This window comes from Lepeophtheirus salmonis, chromosome 4, assembly GCF_016086655.4.
Source record: "Lepeophtheirus salmonis chromosome 4, UVic_Lsal_1.4, whole genome shotgun sequence".
Lineage (NCBI taxonomy): Eukaryota > Metazoa > Arthropoda > Copepoda > Siphonostomatoida > Caligidae > Lepeophtheirus > Lepeophtheirus salmonis.
In genome coordinates this window covers 18,118,094-18,137,351 of record NC_052134.2, presented here as the reverse complement: position 1 = coordinate 18,137,351, position 19,258 = coordinate 18,118,094, and the positions used below count along the sequence as shown (strand labels likewise).

Sequence of the window (19,258 nt, the reverse complement as noted above, 5' to 3'; positions counted from 1 at the left end):
TAACAAAGATCAGCATTTGCATATTCTTTTAAATAACTTGTCCTAGCGGTTTATAATAATAAAAGAAATCGAAAATTAACGTGGTAATCCTGACAATTTGAAGAAAGTTTGGGAGAAAAACAGTTTAGCACTCATCACGTTTTATTAGATAAGCTACAAGCAACCATGAGAGGAAGGGAATAAGCCCAAAATCTAATCCTTATATAGGTAGGACATAAAGGTTGTAATTACTCCAACTCAACTTTACTCTTAGTCCTACAAGGACTTACAATTATAACTCTCCGTCCTTCATGAGTACACTCACAGATTATTACTTTATACATAGATTTTATGTTTTCAATAATTAAAAAATAATGAAAACGGCTATGGAAAACAAGAAAACCCACCCCCACTATCTAGGACATATTTTATGTACCTCTAAATATATTATTTTAAAGTATATTTGGATATACAAAGGTTGCGTGGTTAAATAAATAAATAACTTCCGTAGAGTTTTATAGATTTACATTTTTACATAAGTATCTTTAATAATATGAACTTTATTAAAAATTATAAAATATATCATGAGGGATAGCAATAGTCTGACATCATTAAATATAATATAAAAAGTATGACATATGTTTGTTATAACAACTGTTCACAAATAGGGAACAAAAGACACATGTGCTCTGCTCCACGAATGGGTAAGCGATTTAATGTATAATAATGAATCATTTCAGGAACAGAGTCAAAAGGTTTGCTAAATTGACCCAAGATGTATTTGGATGGATTTTTGGGATCCTTTTGTATTCGCATGTGCATAAAACCGTGAGAGGATCTGAAAAGAATAAAAGAGAGATGGAACGAGTTAAAATGATACATAAAACTACGAAATCAATGAGAAAATCTTACTTTAGACTCAGGGAGTAGTCTTGTCTAGATGACTCTGAATTTCTGACTAGATAGCTTCCTTCTTTATGCAGTCGAAGGACAGACTCAGCCTCAACTCGTGTTATGGAGCCATGAAACCACCTTTTGGAGAAAAAGAAAGAAATCAAACAATAATCGTTATTAGATTTTTTTAGAGCCAGGAAATTCTGGGTTAACATAGTGCATAATAATTAATTTTATATTTGAGAAAAAATATATATAAAATTTAAGCTTGTCTTAACAAAATTCATCTCTGGAAAAATCCAAAATTAATATTGGAATTTCCAATTTGGAAAGTGAAATTATAACTAAATATTCATTTGTTGGTTAATGATTTGTAAATTATATGGCTGTAAAATAAATTAATGCAGATATATAGTTTCTTTAAAATATTGCATGCAATAACTTCCAACACAAATTTTGAAGATTATTGAATTATAAATTAAATATTTAAATATAGTTATCTTGCATATTCTCTGCTACGAGGTAACAAAAATATGTTAGGGAATTTAACAGATTGGCCCGATATTCAAGTTTTATCAGGGGATACACCTTAATTGTTAAATGATCAAACTTACTCTTGTCGGTCAAGGGAGATGTTGGGTTGTATCCATGTGGCTGCAGAAAGTGCCATGGGTGAAGGAACAGAGGATAATTTTGGTATGTCATATAAACCTTTAAAGAAAAAATTGATAGATATAAGATTTGAAGGAACTTTTTAGACAAAAATATTATGTTCAAAATAGTAAGAATAAGGAGTCAACCTTCATCTAAAATGATTAAGTATATACTTTATTTTATCATATTTATGCAAAGTCCATAGTGGTTTGTTTGTTTGTTTGTTAAATCACAAAAACAAACTTTATCTATTTATACAACTCCATATTTGGAAGGCATTGTTTTTATTGTTTTATCTATAAGTAATACAGTGTAATTTAATCAATATTCATATAAAGAAATGTTCTATCAATACAACATTTAAGATGTAAGCGAAACGTACTTATTCGAGATTAATAAAATTATAACTCCAGACAAGAAATGAATGTACACTTAGGCAATGTGCCTAAATGCATATGTGTGCATTTATACAGGCATGCATGATACTAATGATAAGGATACATCCCGCCAATCGATTCCATAGATGAACCATAAATGTGGGAAGTAAAAAATAGCAAAAATAGCGTCTGGTGAAACGAAGATAAGGTGATCAATATTTGAACAAAGTAGTTTTCTTAGTAATACTTTTTCCCCACTAGAAGCGTTCAATATTACTTTATAACTAACAACATAGACCCATGAATTCACCTTTTAAACAAAATTAATAAAAAATTACGAAAGGAAGAAAAAGTTGCATACGACATAACGAAAAATGATAAAGCCACGTTATCTGTGGTACACTAAAAAGAAATATCTTGCGTTGGGGAAAATATTACACAAAGACCATGAATCTTATTATGCTAACAAGTTCGTTTTGCCACTTTGCTTTAAAGTTTTACATAATTAAATTAACAAAATCTAAGAATGATTAAAATTAATTATTAATAGATGATATCCCCTTTTACAAAATATTTCTTAATTATACAAATTATTGGTTTGATTTTATCCAAGACCTTGAATTGGGAGCAATGTGTGTTTCAGCCCTTCAAATATTTTGTCGAAAGGAATGTTTTTTGATTTTCAAAAAATAGAAGGTATGCAGTGAAAATTTTGATTTCTTAGTAAGTAAAAGGTTATTAAAAAAAATAAGATCTACCAATCAACGGACATTTTTTTTAATAGTGAAACAACGTCGTACACACAAATAAGAACATAATATAATATATTCCGATTACTGGATATGCCGGACTATTCCAAATTTTCAGTGCTACAAATGATAATTTATTCTTTTTGTAAATAAATAGTGGATTTAACTAAAATAGCTTCAAATAAAAAAAACCATACTATAGGAGCTTGGACCAAACAAGATATTCTTTAAATGAACATGTAACTATCAAGGATCAAAAGTATGTTGTCTTTAGTTTTAAGGAGATATATTATTTTTAGAGGAATGATAAAAAAAATATCTTTCGAAGCATTATTCAAATTGAAAAAATGTTAACTTGAGTCGAATTTAATAATATTAATGATTTTGATTAACTTTAAGTTAGGCTATCTATCTCCAATCTCACCCTAAAAACCCTCCTACATTATCATGAATTAGCGAAAATGATGCTTAACTCCTTCTTAGATCTATTTTTTACTCCATAACTTGAAGTTCCGCAACAAATTATATTAGATATGCATCGCTATTAGAATAATTGAGAAAATATTTGAGAAAAAAGTTCATCACGTAAAGGGATTCTTTAACATATATATATAAACAAATTATTTTACCTTTAAAGACTTTGTTAGAACACAAAAGATGTGCATTTTTTCTATGGAATTTTCTCCTAATAATTACTTTAAGTAAAAAGTATGTTATTATGTACATGATAATATGATTTCCTTCATTAAAGCTACAAAATGTAATTTTAAAAGGATTTTTTTTTCAAACATAAAATATAATGTATAATTTAACAATAAAATTTTATACATATGTACAATAAAAAAAGGCGTATTTTTAAGATATCTAAATTAAGAGTATAATTGTAAAGCTCAAAGAAGGTTAAATCCTTGACAGGAAGAAGAGTAGGTGTTCATTGATTAATAATAATTATAAATCGTGATTAATATTCCATTTCAGCTATTTCTATAATGGTTTATTTTTTGTTTTTATTTTTAGTTAGGTCTGAAAAAGGTTCTAAGCTTATCATTTCATCAACACGTATTCAACATTAATTGCAAATAAGATGAATATAATATTGTAACCTTTTCGTTATGCGGAACTTTATTTTACAATTATGCAACCTCTAAAGCATTGCACGTTCATTAAGTACGGCGTTACTCCAACTCATATAAAAATGAACATTGTATTTGTTGCCAGCTGTCGATTTCCGCCTTATCCAAGTTTGGAATGTTGATAGGTTAAATATGAATTACCCAAGTTTGAACCCGTTCATACTTTTCCCCTTCAGTTTTTTTTTATTTTTGAAAAATTTCCGTTACAAAAGGTTAATTTGTTGATATTTTTTTTAATGAAACGACAACCGTATGATCAATTTTTATCCAAATTTATTTGGCTATGAAAAGAAAAGAAAAAAAAAATATCCTCGCAAGACCTAAATTTTGAGATACCAAAGATATTGCTACTGAATAATTTGTCCTCATTCCTTAATTATAGAGTAAGTCATACTACCTTTAGCTTTATTATTGTGCGTTTAAATGTGGTTGTCGTTTTACAACTTGATTTTAGCTATGATCCATGGGTAAAAGAAGTATTTGTCGAACATTATAAAAGGAGCAAAGAAATGAACGCCGTTCAAATATTTTTTCCGTTCATTGTGTAATTTTTTTCTGTTCATACGCTCAAACGTTCAAAAATAAACAAAAAGGATGAATTTGCCACACAATATCAAAGCCTGGAGTTACCTCCTGTTAATCTGTGAAACAACTCCCAAAAACTATTATTAAATTAGAATGGCAATACTTCAATTAGATCAAAGAGGACATGTGACATCATTAGCGTCAATTTTTAAGAGTGAATATATCATGATTTTATTAAAAAGTAGATATTTTGTAGGATGTAAAAAGAAAACATGCTCGGAGATAAGTGAGCTGCTGGTCACTTTATTTAAGTAATTTAGGATGAGTTAGCTAACTACCTATTGTTTTTCAGCCTTTTCTTATAGTTTATTCATGAAGGAAAAGTTGCGAGGTTTAATAAATGTAACGACATCCAAGAAACTTTATATTTCGCTCTCCTGATTTATTGAAAAAAAAAATATATGAGTATCGTAATCACATTTAACATTTTCTAAGGTCACCACACATGAAAGTTGATTATTATCAAATTAGTTGTCCACGGTTGTCTGTACTATGAATAAGACTTTTAATGTTTTTTTTTTTGTTTGGAGCATTTGAAAAAGGTCTGTTTTTTGATGTGTACATAAAATAGGCAATCAATCATATTGTTACTTTCTTACATATTTTAAGATGTTCAATGATACAAATCAATACTATAGACCTTTGGAAAAAGAGGAGAAAAGATAATTCCCCTACATTTAAAATTCAATACCCAAGGACAAAAGTAACAACTGATTTGTAAATATGTTCTTACACGGTGGTACCCCACTTATATTAAAATATACAGTGTATTTTATCGTCATCTGCAGATATTTCTGTTTCTTTTCCTCTTATAAGTGTTCAGATTGTTGATTGGTTGATTTCCAACTCACTCTTGTAAAGCTTTGAACAATCTCCAAAAATTATTGAATAATAATTATATAATTCAAAAGAGTTGGTTAACTGCTACCAACTGATTTTTAGCCGATTTTCCTGTTTAGAAAAAAGTTTGTGAGATACAATAAAGGTAACGACGAACGAACCTTTATTTAAAAAAAAAAAAAAAAAAAACACACACAATCAATTTTTTATTTCATGCTCCACTTATATAAATAATGAAACTGTATTTGGTTGTCAGCTGTTGAATTTATACTACTTTTGAAACTTTTCACTTTTCTAAATGCCAATTGTTTAATTTGAATTAACTATTGATAAGTAGTGAACAGTCGTCAACAATAACTAAATAATAGCTTAATAATTTCAAAGAATCAGCTGAATTTCCCAATTCATTTCGTATTTTTTTTACTTTTAATTTTAGAGAAATGGTTGCAAGATATAATTTAGATAATAAGGTTTAAATTGTAGAGAATAATTGTTGACCGCCAAGAAAGAGATAATTCGAGTTGAACCAAGAAAGTTCAAAACTCTAATTAGAGAAAGTAGATATATATATATATATAATTTGATAGCTCACACGAACATCAATATGGGTTTTTGATGCTTTGTCAGTTTTAGAAATATCATTCTGAGGCAATCATGAGGCTTTGTGCACTATTTTTGAAAATGGAGAGAAGGAAAATTAACCTGTTTTTTCTTTTGCTGGTATATGGAAATCCAAAATGATAAAAAAGAAGAGGGGAATGGTTTGCATGGTCTCATTGTAGCACTACTCTTTACCATTTGGTCATTAATAACTACTTATAAACAGTTTAATTACCATATAGACTGTTGATGTACAAGAATATTCACTAGGGTTCCCTCTATCCACTCAAAACCTAACAGGATCTCAAATTTCAAATACTAAGAGGAAGTCAAATTTTCCTCAAAAAATTCAAATTACTCTATGGTATCTTTTTTTGTGATACAAACTTTGGTTTGAGCTTGAATTTTTCACATTTCATAATGTTTTCTGTCAAAATATCGTTTATAATCCGATTGAGTTTTACCGAGATACTAGCGCCATGTATCTGCAGACAAGTCGTGCCGGACGTTAAAGAGTCCATATATAGATAAGATTCTATTTGAGGGCACTATTATAATAGGATTTTGTGTTAACCGTTGCTAGGGGAATTTAATTTATGTTATACTTTTTTCTTTCAAAATTTTCAAATTCATATACCTATGTATATCAAAGAATTCAGACAGAAGTATCTACCATAAAATAATGCGATGACAGCGCCCTCAATCAATCTATGCTTATTTATTATAGGTGCATAGACGATATCCAAAAAATCATCAACCCATGTCTATTACCTGCCTTTTTGTCAAAATTAACAATCTGATTAAATTTACTTCTAGGTTGTTCAACTCTCTCATTTCAAATATGCATATTTTGAATGTACTTATTTAAGAATGTACCCAATAAGTTTTTAGTTCATCTTTCTGCAATTTACATACATAAATAGAAAGGTGATTGAGCTTAAAATGGTAGGATTGAAAAAAATAGTGATAAGGCATCTTTGGAAATATAAGATCTATCTGTATAATTATTATTCCATTTGCGTGATTTTTATTTTATACGTGGGCGAACCTAGTTCTTCAAGCTTAAACAACAACATTTTAAATTTTTAATGTGTAAATAAATGTTTATATAAATACATAGTTGTCTATTTACAATCTAAAATCATAGGAATAACTGATCTCAAGTAGTCTGAATGATTTTGATAAAATATTTTTTGAACAGATGATTTGCAATTAAAAGGCTTGAAGAATTCTTCATTAAAAATATATTTCTCTTTTAACATTAATAATGGTGTTATGTTCAAGATCAAAGCTATAAATCTGACGTTGACCCAATTAAGTTGTCTAGGATCATACTTCTCGTTTCCACTAGAGACGCTGAGGGTGCAATGAATTACCCAATAACTAAAGAAGGATCTATGTAAGGGAAAAAACAAAGAAAAAAAAGGGTTTCTTCTTCTTTTTTGCTCATAATTGAATAGGTTGTCGTGCTGTTAACTTCTTCTTCTGAAATGATTTTGAAATTTTTTGCCAAGAAATGTTAATTTTTGGAATTCTTTGAAAAAATTCCAAATATCAACTCTTCCATCCAAAAAAATAAATAAATACATATCGATATCCTGAGGATGCCCCCTTTTTATTATTATAATAATTTTCCTTCACTAATACTATTTAAAATATAATAGAGGGCTCTTCTCTTACTAGTAGTAATTTGTTTTCTTTTCTCAAAATCATATAACATGCAGCTGATATTAACAAAGGTCTTAATTCAGTAATACAATAGGTATTTTCCTTGTGCTCATACAACAATCCCATCTCTACCTATTACCAACAATTGTCACATTTTTTATTTTCATGACGATTCTACAATGAGGTGCGAAAGAATCCAAGTCGATTCTCAAGCCTTTGATCTCAGGTTCTAAACCTTAAATATTTTATCAAGTCCAGTTCAAGTCCTCAAAAAATAAAGCATAGTTAAATGGAACGTCTATTATGTTTGATTTGAACGTAGTCGGTCAAAACAGGTCGGGAAAGGATTTTTTTGACAGATACATTTCCATCAGTTCTTTTACTGCAAGGCCAAGACAAGTTTCAAATCTATGCTCACAACACCTAGTCTAATACAAGTCCTTGAATATTTTTATCGAGTCCAGTTTAAGTGCTTCAATATTATGTTCGAATTTTAAAATTTCTTTTGAGATCATTTCATTTCCATAATTATAATATGGAGTCTCTGGTGTTAAAGTTTTTCTTAGGTTTAGTATATAGGAGCTTTTAAGTCCAAGAAATTTCTCGAGACTGATTGTGAGATTAAATTGAGTCGCAAGTATTCAAAATTTAGACTGAAATTTCGATTCCATGGTCCAACCTTGACTCTATACATACATTATGGGTTGTAAAAGGTTATTAAATAATTTTGCTCAAACAAATTGATTCAAGGAATTATCCTCATGATTAATCTTAATGTAATTAAAGAAAAAGTCGGAAAGATTTTTCAGACAATGGATACAATTACTTCCGACACTCGTATCTATGTACTTATGAGGTACACTTTATCATTTTGTAATTCAATACACGGCATGGAATTTTGATTAAGTTAGAATCTACTTAATTGCAAAATAATAGTATAAAACAGCCGTAAATTTTAATTTACTCACAAAGATCGATCAAAAGACGGAAGTGTACTTTATGATAAAGCATTTAATTTATGAGAATCCACTTTTATAATTACATCTAGAAGTACATTGCCTACATATGTATAATATCTCCACTGACCAAAAATACAAAACAAATCTATATTCGTTGATAATTTATATTTTTTATTTTTTAGAAGTATAATCATAAATGATTTTTTAAAAGAATTAATGTGGGCATGAGCACTTGTTAAAAAACCATCGTTTGCATATAATTCATTTTACCAAAAAAATCTCAGTTTCAACGAATAGATACACTCTAATTAAAAAGTGTTATTTCAAAAAAAAAATCACTTAACACCATAATTTAAATGTTTTTTTGTTTTTTAATTTTCTACGTATTATTTCCTTGAAAGCCCATTCAAGGAAGTCGTCTCATCCTCCCTGTACTCCACCTCATAAAAGGAAATATAAGTACAAACCCACATGTACCCGTCGTTGCATATACACAATACAAATTTCACCAATTTAAATGTTTATATTGTAAAGGTTTTTATTTTTTATAAGAGTGGATATATTTTTATGCGTCTACAATACAGAAAACGTACACTGTTGATATTTTATTTCTACAAGCACATCTTTACAATTAAAATTTTATTAATTTCTTCATTAAAAAAAATTGCCCTTTCAAAAAATAATAAAAATAAAACTTTTGTAAATAATTTGCTTCATTTTTTATCAACATTTTGTGTCAGTTTTCATAGACTTTGTCAATGTCTAGTTTAATGACCTTTTTCCTTAAGAAAAGTAATATTTCTATCTATTTATAAAACGGCCTTGATGTCATGGATTAGAGGCAAATTAATCTTCCTTTTCTCACTTCTAAAAACAGGGATATAACAAGGATTGCTAGAGCTAAAAACCGTGTTGAATTTTGTATGTTAAAAAAAGAAACCTAAAATGAACGTGGCAATCCTGACAATTTAAAGAGAGTACTATTAGAGGTCAGTTTATCTGTTATGACGTTTCATTATATCATTTTCAAGTAGCGGAGGTGAGGGAGAGATGGAAATACACAAAAACATTGGCAAGACTGACTTCGATATCGATCATAAATTCGGAGTCCAACAATGAATTAAAATAATAATTCCACAACAAATCTTCAATATTACGCTCGATTTTTATGAATACGTACGAATAATCAATCAGGTTTTGAATATAATTTAATGTAGTAGAAAAGGAAGTTCACTATTCAGGATGTAAATAATAATAACATCAGTTAAGGAAAAGAAAATTTATTCTTCAGATTACCCATTCAAAAAAAATAATCTAAAAATTGCTAAAAAAATACACAAGATTTACATAACTAACGATTGGTCTTTTGCAGTTATGGGGGGGGGGAGCGAAGTTTGGTTTTGTGTAGTGTAATCAGAGTACCAATTTTTTTTTTATCTTAAGCCAATATTGCCCGTAATCCAAAGATATGCCCATGTAAGAACAAATGTCATCTATAGATATTTGTACAACATTCATTTAAAAAAAAATATACATATTTAATTGTCAAAAACATAATGGAGTTACAAAAAAAAGCGTCAAAAATCACTCTATTATTCACTTGGATGTTACAACCACAAAATTCAACAAAATTATTATTTTTGGCATATATGGTTTGTGAGAAAGGGCTGGTGATGCTCAATAAATTTAATATATGAACTAGGGATGTGTTAACACTTGCAATTTTTTATTTCGAATACGAAACTGACAGTGCATGCTGGAAAACCGTAATAAACCAAATCTTCATATAGCAACTATAAGTTGTTTTTTTTTAAATTTTTCTTTTCTGTTTGAGGAAAAGGTTGCAAGTGAGTTAAAAAGCTTGTTGTGATTACCGATATATATTGTTTTGGAGTACGAATCAAAACCATGTAAATATTATAATAGGTTAGGGAATAGTAATTTCGTGTTTCCCGCTCTTTATTGCAAACTAAAAATATCTTGTTTAGTACTGGTCCCATCGGATCATACGATAAAGTCTTTTAAAGATGTGAGTGTATAGTACAAACTTTTTTGAACAGTATTGCAATTGGCCGTTTCATTGGTGAATTATCGTGGGTTGTATAGAGGTCTCAAAGGGTGACATTTGCCATATTTTACAATTTTACTACCTAAAGGGAAAAATGCGTCGAAAACGAACTAGAAAATTTGCAATGTATACAAGGCCGATACACCTTCGGTTCCTGTTGCACAACAGTGGCTAGAGCAATTTTATTCTCGTTAAGTGGAGGTGAATTATGCTCTACCCACTGGCAGCCCTGTTGTCGAAAATATCGATAAAATCATGGAAAATATCGAGATAGGCTGTCATGCAAGCAGGCGTAATATCGCTCAAAAGCTGAACATCGATTATGAAACTGTAGAGGAGTAGTGTTTCATCAAGAAAGCGCCAGGCCGCACACATCTTTGATGACGCGCAAGAAGCTCTGGGAGCTTGGATGGGAAGTTCTTATACATCCACCCTACAGTCAGGACCTGCCACCAAGTGACTACCCCGTAACCCTCTCTATGGCCAACGCGCATTTGGGTAAAAATAGAGGCTAGTGTAAATTGCTTGTCCGAATTTTTCTTCAATAGGAACAAGGGCTTTTACAAGAAAAAAATTATGAAGTTGGATTCTCATTTGCATCAAGTTATTTAACAGAACAGGCCATACTTGGCCAAAATTGGATGATTGTAACACTCCTTATAAAGTATTGAAATGAAGCAAAAAAGACAAAATTACTTTTTTCCAACCTAATTTATCAACTTTAATGGAAAATACACGACTGGTACGGGAGATTTTCGATGCAGCCCGATAAACTCTGACATCATTTTAGTTCGTCAATATTGCTCCTACTTTTAGTTAATAATATTTTTATAAGCTTACTTTAAGATCATTTATGCAGTATGGCAAATATATTGGCCATGACATTTTTTGCTCATAAATGAGAAAATTTAATCTATCTACAAATAATACAAATAATAATAGTTCACTTGATTAGAGCCTTGATTTCAACAATGTTTTTTTTATCTTAAATACTTTTCCTATTCAAATTTAACAGATCACCATCACCTAATTGGCCTTAGGGAATTCGTAGTATATTGATCATATACTAAAAACTATATTTGCTGATTTAATAAAATAAAAGAAATCAAAAAAATAAAAAACGTAAAAAATTAACACCCCATCAATTATAAGAATTTCCATCAATTTTTTGATTCTTTTGCAAAAAAAAAAAGCCACAATAAAAATACAGACACACAGACATAATTAGACTTCTTTTATGTGTAATACCTAAAAATAACATAAAAATTGACCACCCAAGGTTGTTTGAACATAAATCTATTTTCATGTACAAAAGGATATTATGTGTATGTACATTTTACAAGGTGCCAAGTTAGGGATATTTTATTTGCATATTGAATACGTAAATGCTTGTAAATATTATTAATAATTGATTCTTAAAAAAATCAATTTTACAATGTAGATATACCGGGTGCGTCGGTATTTTTTACACTTACATGGATTAAGAACACTATTTACTCGAAATATCATGTTCTTAAAGTTTGATAAACTATATAAAATAATAGCCAATGTCTAAAACAAAACATAAAATATTTCCTTCTTGTAACTTTCGAACTACTATTGGAGGAAGACAAGACACTAAAAAAGAGATTGATAAGTAATGATGTAAATCCGGTGTGTTATGTAGCTGGCACGTTAATTTTTAATTGGTAGTAAAAAGACAGACTTTTGTTTTCCTTAGCAGTCGTCATTATGATTTAATTCTTGAGTAGTGAACATCCTTTCCTAAATAGATTCAATTATATTCAAAACCTGTTTTAACGTTCGTTTGTGCTCATAAAAGATGGAGCTTAACCTTGAGGATTTGTTGCGGAGTTATAATTGTGAGTCCTTGTTGGACTCAAAGTAGAATTGGGGGTCGAGATTGGAGTAATTCTAGCAAATGTCTATGTTTATATCCTTTTCTCCTTCCTCTCTTGTCACAGCAAATTATAGATGATCTAGTGCGTGAAAAGTCGTAAGCATTAATCTTTCGGGCCTCCAAATTGTCAGGGTTACCATGTTGATTTTCGGTTTTTTTTTAACATGCCCATCTACACTGGATTTTCATCTTTATTGATAGGCAAATAAGGATATTCAGATTATGTTTTTATAATAATAAGAAGAAGGGCAGAACCATGGAAGTTGTAAAAAATCTGGTGATCTGGTTGATTCGATTTGTTGATCTGAAAATCCACTGATTTGATTTCCACTCAGTTCAACTGATTACTTATATATAGAATGAACTTTCCTGATGGCAATATGGTCCTTTAGCAGGATGGTACGTAACAAGACTCAGGGAAGCCTTTTCCCCATTAAACATCGACTTAGTCAGATCCCCTAAACTCCATATCGAGTGTAGTACAACCTTAATATCAATTACCTCAAAAATTATGTCATCTAGTTCTGTGTCAGTTCTAATTTCTGCGATCTATGAAAGCTTCTTCGATACAAACGAATAATATTTATTCATAAGGAAGAAACACCTCAATGATCGAATTTTTCGTAGGACAAGGCAACACCAAAATGGATTTGACTGGACCACAGTCCTTGGTACTAGATAAGTATCAACACTGAACTACTGTCATGTAGTACGGAGATCTTATGTTTTCACTCTAAATAATTATGACGTGATCCTTGTAGCGCCTGGATGTAATACTTGCTAATAAAGATGGTACATTAAATAAAAAATATGAAAAAGTTTATAATTTTTGTATAATTGTGATAGTCCAAATTAGAGATGTAACGATATGCAATTGGGCTAAATATTTATTAATTTCTAGTAAATACTAAATACATTTAAAACATGGTCAGTAAATGACAGTTATAATAAAGAGATTGAAATATATCACTGGCAACACTGCCCAACCTTTTACAGTCTCTCGAGTAGTTATTTTGTATCTGTCGAAAGATTCTAATACTTTATGTCACACAAGATCCTACTTTATTCATAACTTGCGCAATTACCTTGAAGAATCCTTATTATGAATGTTGTCTTTCATTTTTTTTAATAGATTAAATCAATAAATGTTCTTGTTATGTTTTTTTCTCATGAAGTTATTTGAGTATAATCACTGAAGTTGTAAATTATAAGGTTTTTTTTCGGTGAGTTATTTGTAGTTGGCAACCTAAACAGTGTTTCTTACCACTCTCTCCCCATGAGGTCCTATTATTATTTTTAATTTTTTAATTCTTGATGATAAGACTATCTAGGTATAAAGTATGGACCAATCATCGATTTGTTGTCAATTAATCGGTGGACCCCTTGTCGAAATATATATTTCGAAAAGTTTAATGTACTAAATGTACACCTTTCCCTCTGCACCCGGTTCATACAAGTATGTATGTATCCATGGAGTACAGGTTAAGGCTATAATATATGCAGACTATATATGTACAATGTACACGCATTTCTTCCTTTAAAATTAATGGATTTAATTTTTATGTGCGAACGTCATACAATGAATAAATGTACTTTATAAGTATATATACTATATATTCAGAAAAGGATTCTTTTGTTTCATAATTCATTCTGCAATCTCTCTTGCTTTATGTGTAAAGAGTTTAATAAAATAGAATGATTTTCAAGTGCAATAATAACGAGGTATGATGGTTCGTTCCCATGCATAAAGTCATAATAGAATACATGTAATCACTAGATTACTTAGTACTAATTTAATAATAATTAGTTTATTATTATTATGCGTTCATAAATTAGTGGCTAAGGAAAATTGAATGCTTATTTAACCTTTCAATATTTCTCAATAAAATCATAACTTAAAGACACATCTGTGTTTTTTTCAACAACCAAACACTAATACAAATATAATGCATATTATTAAAATATGTTGTCTTATGAAGATATATCATATCTATGTTTGTGTATCGGTTAATACTTGCAGCATTTTTGAACTTGGTATCTTATATATATTTTTTTTAATTTACTATAGCCTAAAATTTAGAAAGCCAAAATAATGAATAGTAATTTATTAAAAAAAGTCGTGTGAATAAGAAAGAGCACAACACATTTTTAATATGGGGGTATCCATATACCCCTGAAAATATCAGGCTTGAAATCTTTGTTACTAGGACGGTTTAAAATATACCTGTAATATAAGAAAATGAAAAAACTAAACGAAATAAACACAAGTCTAGAAGTAAACTTTTCTTAAATGTTGTCACCATGAAACAAATCTTTCAATAAAATCCCACAAAAATATTTCAAATTTTTGTCTCAATCTGAAACTTTAAAGACACTCCTTGGTTTGGATTCAAGTGACTAACTAACTGTTAACTACTTCATAATAAATAAAAATAGAAGCTTCTTAAGTTACGAATTAAATTTCCACAGTCTTCAAATTTTTTCAATAACTTAGATGGAGATTTTGAACCATAGTAAAATATTTTTCGATGAAATTTTGATAAATTTGTTTTTTTTAAAGGTGAAAATTGTCTTTTGATATTATAAAAACTGATTAAAAAAACACTCATTAGGTGGATACAAATTGATCTTGAAGGGAACTATCCGACCATATTTGAGTTTTATTTGCCAAATAAAATAAGAAAGTCATTGTAGTTGTTTCGGTAACTTTGCTCAACTCTGCAAAAACAACAATAAACCAGTATATTAGGGTTTCAATTCATAACTACATTTGAAATGACCAGTAGCAACAATGACATTCACATTTTATCCTTACTAGTTTTATTTATTTGAATAGCAAATACTTTTTGAAGTCCCATTGCATATTGTGACATGTTTCAATTTGTATGTCAATAAATGTAACTTCCATTTGGTCAAATAGACATGAATAATTAAAATATTTGCATAAAGTATGCAGTGCGGCAGATAAGACAACAAATAAATCAATACGATATATGAGAATTAAAAAAACAAAACATATGTGCCTACTGTAAATATATAGGTAGGTACAAGTATAAAAAACAAAACAAAAAATACAGGATAAAAATATTGGTTTACAAATTGATGCAGAAATAAGTTTAACATGATTCTCCTCTTTGTTCATTTAATAAATGAGTTTATCCCCCAACCCCATATTATGTATATACGGATAGTAGGTAGGTGTGTTACTCACATAGAGGGCGCTGTCAAATTATAAAACCATTGAGTGTTATGATTATATTTTATTCAATATATGCAAAGACCTATTGGGTATAATAGTTATCATAATTGATGAAAAAATAGTATTATAATATATTTATTTTCCTTTGTACTTTGTAACTACCCCCGGTCTCCCCTACAAGTAATATATTGGCAAGGGCTTCCACCGGATAATATTTTGGGAGGGGCTAGACTTTTGTGATACAAAAAATTGAAAAATTAAACATTTTTGAAAAAAGTTAGAAAACTTATATTTTTTGGAAAAAAAATTGAAAAATTTAATACTACATTTTTTTTTTAAATTCACAGCTGTTCACAAAAATGATTTTTTTGTATAAAAAGTTACAGAAATTAATCTTAAATATTAAATTTTTGAAAAAATATTTAAAAAATCACAACTATTCACAAAAAATTAAATTAAAAAAAAAAATGTTGTAAAAGATGAATTTGAATTTTTATGCCATATTTAAAATTTTATGTATAACAAAAACAAATCTACATCATATACGACATAAAAAAAATATTGAAACCAAATTAGTTGTTAGTTATTTAATTATCTATCCTTACTTCATTGAAATGTAGAAATATTTCAGCTCATATTTTAAAAACTTAGGACTCAACTTTGCTTGATTCCATATTCTGAAGACTTTCGTCTAGACTTGATTTCACAATAAAAGAATACTGACTGGACTTGGATTCGGAAGCTAAGACTCGAGACTCAACTTGCACCGGAATTATGTACTATGCTAAACACAAGAAAAACCTAAACACTATGACCCTATAATATAATTATCGACTTGAAATGAGGACAAAAGAAATCTAAAGACCCGGCCTGGACTCGATAAAAATATTTTGAGGACTTGGACTTATAAAAAAGACTTGAGACTGGACTTGCACTTGCAGTAAGAGTACTCTTTCCCACTTCTGTATATTACCTAAGTATAGTATAAAAAGCCCTTGATAGTATGTACATGTTTATATATAAAGAACCTTTGCTCTTATTTAAGAATAAATGTAAATGAAAAAATGAAAAGAAATGATCTTCTTCCACAGAGGGTAAAAGGTTATTCCATCCATTTTTTTTCTTCTTGAAAAGGATCTTACCTTTTCATAACAACAACATAATATTTATAATAATATATAAACATCTATTAACATTTTAACATGGTGTTAAACACTAGATACATACAACAACATGGGAAGCATGGAGATAATTGTATGCTAGTTTCCAAATAAGAAGTTAACCCTAACACGTTGATAAAAATTAAGATATAAGGAAATAAAAAACAAAATTTAACACAGTAGGAATTCTCTCTGCGAGAGAAGGGGGAAATATTAATGAGCCAATAAGTTAGAAAGGAGTACCTTGATATTTGTACTACTCCAATGTCGAATACAAAATGCAAATTGTCTCCAATGTATATATAATGTTTCAGAAGAAACAACAGAAAATCGCATACCTATGTCATCAATTCTAGTGACTCATTCATGATTTTAAAATAAGTAATTATTCATATAATATGTATGTATTGTTTGTAGGCTCTTGGGACATTGTATTAATAAAGCCTCAACCTTCAAAATGCACCATTCATTAACGTTTATTTATTGGATAATTATGTTTCCATTAGTATTTCCTGCTTGACCCTAAAGCAGTAGTAGACTATGGCGGCTCACTTATTTGTGCATTTAATTATTTTGTTAGAACGGAAGCCAGAGATAGGGTATTTAATAACTGTAGAGTTGTAAATCATATGACTTATCCTAAGCTATAAAATTAGTGGCGAGCTGTTTACAAACAAAAATATCGAGAAACGCAGAGCTGCAATGCTGGAGCTATCTGTGTGTAAAAAATCATCACCAATCATCATGCGTGGATGTAACTGCTCTACTGTGTTCTGGATGACCGGGAGAGCCACACCAAAAGCTTCCGTAAGGTCCAAATGAATCGGTTGAGGCAGTTGAAGGCAGAAGAGGCAATGTTGCCGTTAATGGCCTTGCTCCTGAATTTGACAGTAGCTGGACCACAATGCACCGCTTGTTATAATAAGACTTAAACCTTAATGTCTACAAAAGAACTCCTCGTCAGGCTTTGAATCGAGTAAAGCGTTTGAGCCGGTGCAAAATCCTCCTCAACAAGCATGAAAAAAACTACTCTTGACTCCTCACAGCCCATAATATATCCTCTTTCTATTTTTGGGCACCTCAAGCGGAAGATTTTGGGAGTCGGATTAAAAACAAAGAACCAACTGTCGTCCGTCATCACTGCTTGAGTCAACCCAAAGCCAAAGTTTAGTAAAGAACTGCTGCGCAAAGTTATGCACCAGCCTGAAGCTGGTCATTAAGGCAAAAGGCAGCTATATGGATTGAGAATTTTAATAAGTTGTCTGCTAATTGGATTTATTAATTAAATTTTCTAAATTTGATGTATTTTTTTAGATATACCAATTTTTATCATTTTCAAAAAGGTGATACATTTTAGACCAATGAGCCTGTATCCATTTATGACTTACACTAATAAGTCCACCCAAAAAAATCAGTGTTACTCTTCATCATGCATAAGCGAACACATTACATAATTAAATGTTCTTTTTTCAAGAATTAAAGAATAATGATAACAGCTTAGTTAAATAACTAACACTCTTCAGATTGTTAACTAGAAACAAATCTTACACTCCTTTTAGTTTTCTTTATTTTAAAGCTCAATCAATAAGACTGATTTAATGAGACTCTTAATGAATTAGGAATAGTCAAGGTCTCACTACAGAGCATGCAAAATGATAGTTAGGATTAAAATTTTATTTATACATAAAAACATTACAAAATAAAAAAAATTCTCGGTTCACTTATAATTAAGACATTGTAAATATTATTTAAGGAGATGGAAAGGAGTGGCTCTTTTAAGAGAATGCAACACATTTGCCGCCGTCTTAAAATGCGTCATTGATGAATAAATAGTATTTGACTCTAGGGCAGGTATTTTAATAGTGCATTTTATCATATTCAAGGGAAACCTACAAATCAATTGCATTCATTCAAAAGGGGCAATGCAATTAGAAATGTTTAATTGTGGGGAGATTTTAATTATTTAGATATAAAAGAAAATGAACTAGAGAACATACAACCTTTCAAGTACAATGGTATTTCATTATCAAAAAATACAACAAACTATATATTCGCATGAAATGATGATAACGAAATGGAATCTAATGCTTTGTGGCCCTGAGATATTATGTGTACACTGTACAACTCTCATTATTTCTTATATTTATACTTGTTGATCATGAAAGGCAGTTTCGATTCATACGTATATTGATGTTAAAATACATATATATTCAGAAAAGAGGCATTTGATCTACAAGATTTAAAAGAAGGGGAATTTAGATGTCTGGGATTGATTATAGTTTATCCAATCAAATAACTTAAAATCATATCCGTTTGACGTTATCAGTATCGGAGTCATCTGTCTTGAAAAGGCATAAACAAGCAAATTTTATGAAAATAAAAGCCCTGTTCTTACAAAAATGTACAACGCTTTAGTTTTTATAGGGGTGTATTGCCCCATAATAGGGAACTCAAAATCCGTCCAGTCATGAAAAACGTCCCTTAATTTAAAAT

General features: G+C 29.7%; 1 protein-coding gene across 2 annotated transcripts in view; it reads right to left on the bottom strand.

Annotated features, from left to right (window-relative positions):
• Positions 1–492: 492 nt before the first annotated feature.
• Positions 493–19,258, bottom strand: part of LOC121116946 (uncharacterized) — a 281,946-nt gene continuing 263,180 nt past the window's right edge. For both annotated transcript variants that reach the window (XM_040711270.2, XM_040711269.2), the window contains exons 5-7: positions 1,488–1,584; positions 892–1,011; positions 493–817 (exon numbers count right to left, since the gene is read on the bottom strand). In XM_040711270.2, coding sequence (XP_040567204.2) covers positions 625–817; positions 892–1,011; positions 1,488–1,584 — 410 coding nt within the window. In that variant the 3' untranslated portion in view covers positions 493–624. The remainder of the gene's footprint in view (positions 818–891; positions 1,012–1,487; positions 1,585–19,258) is intronic.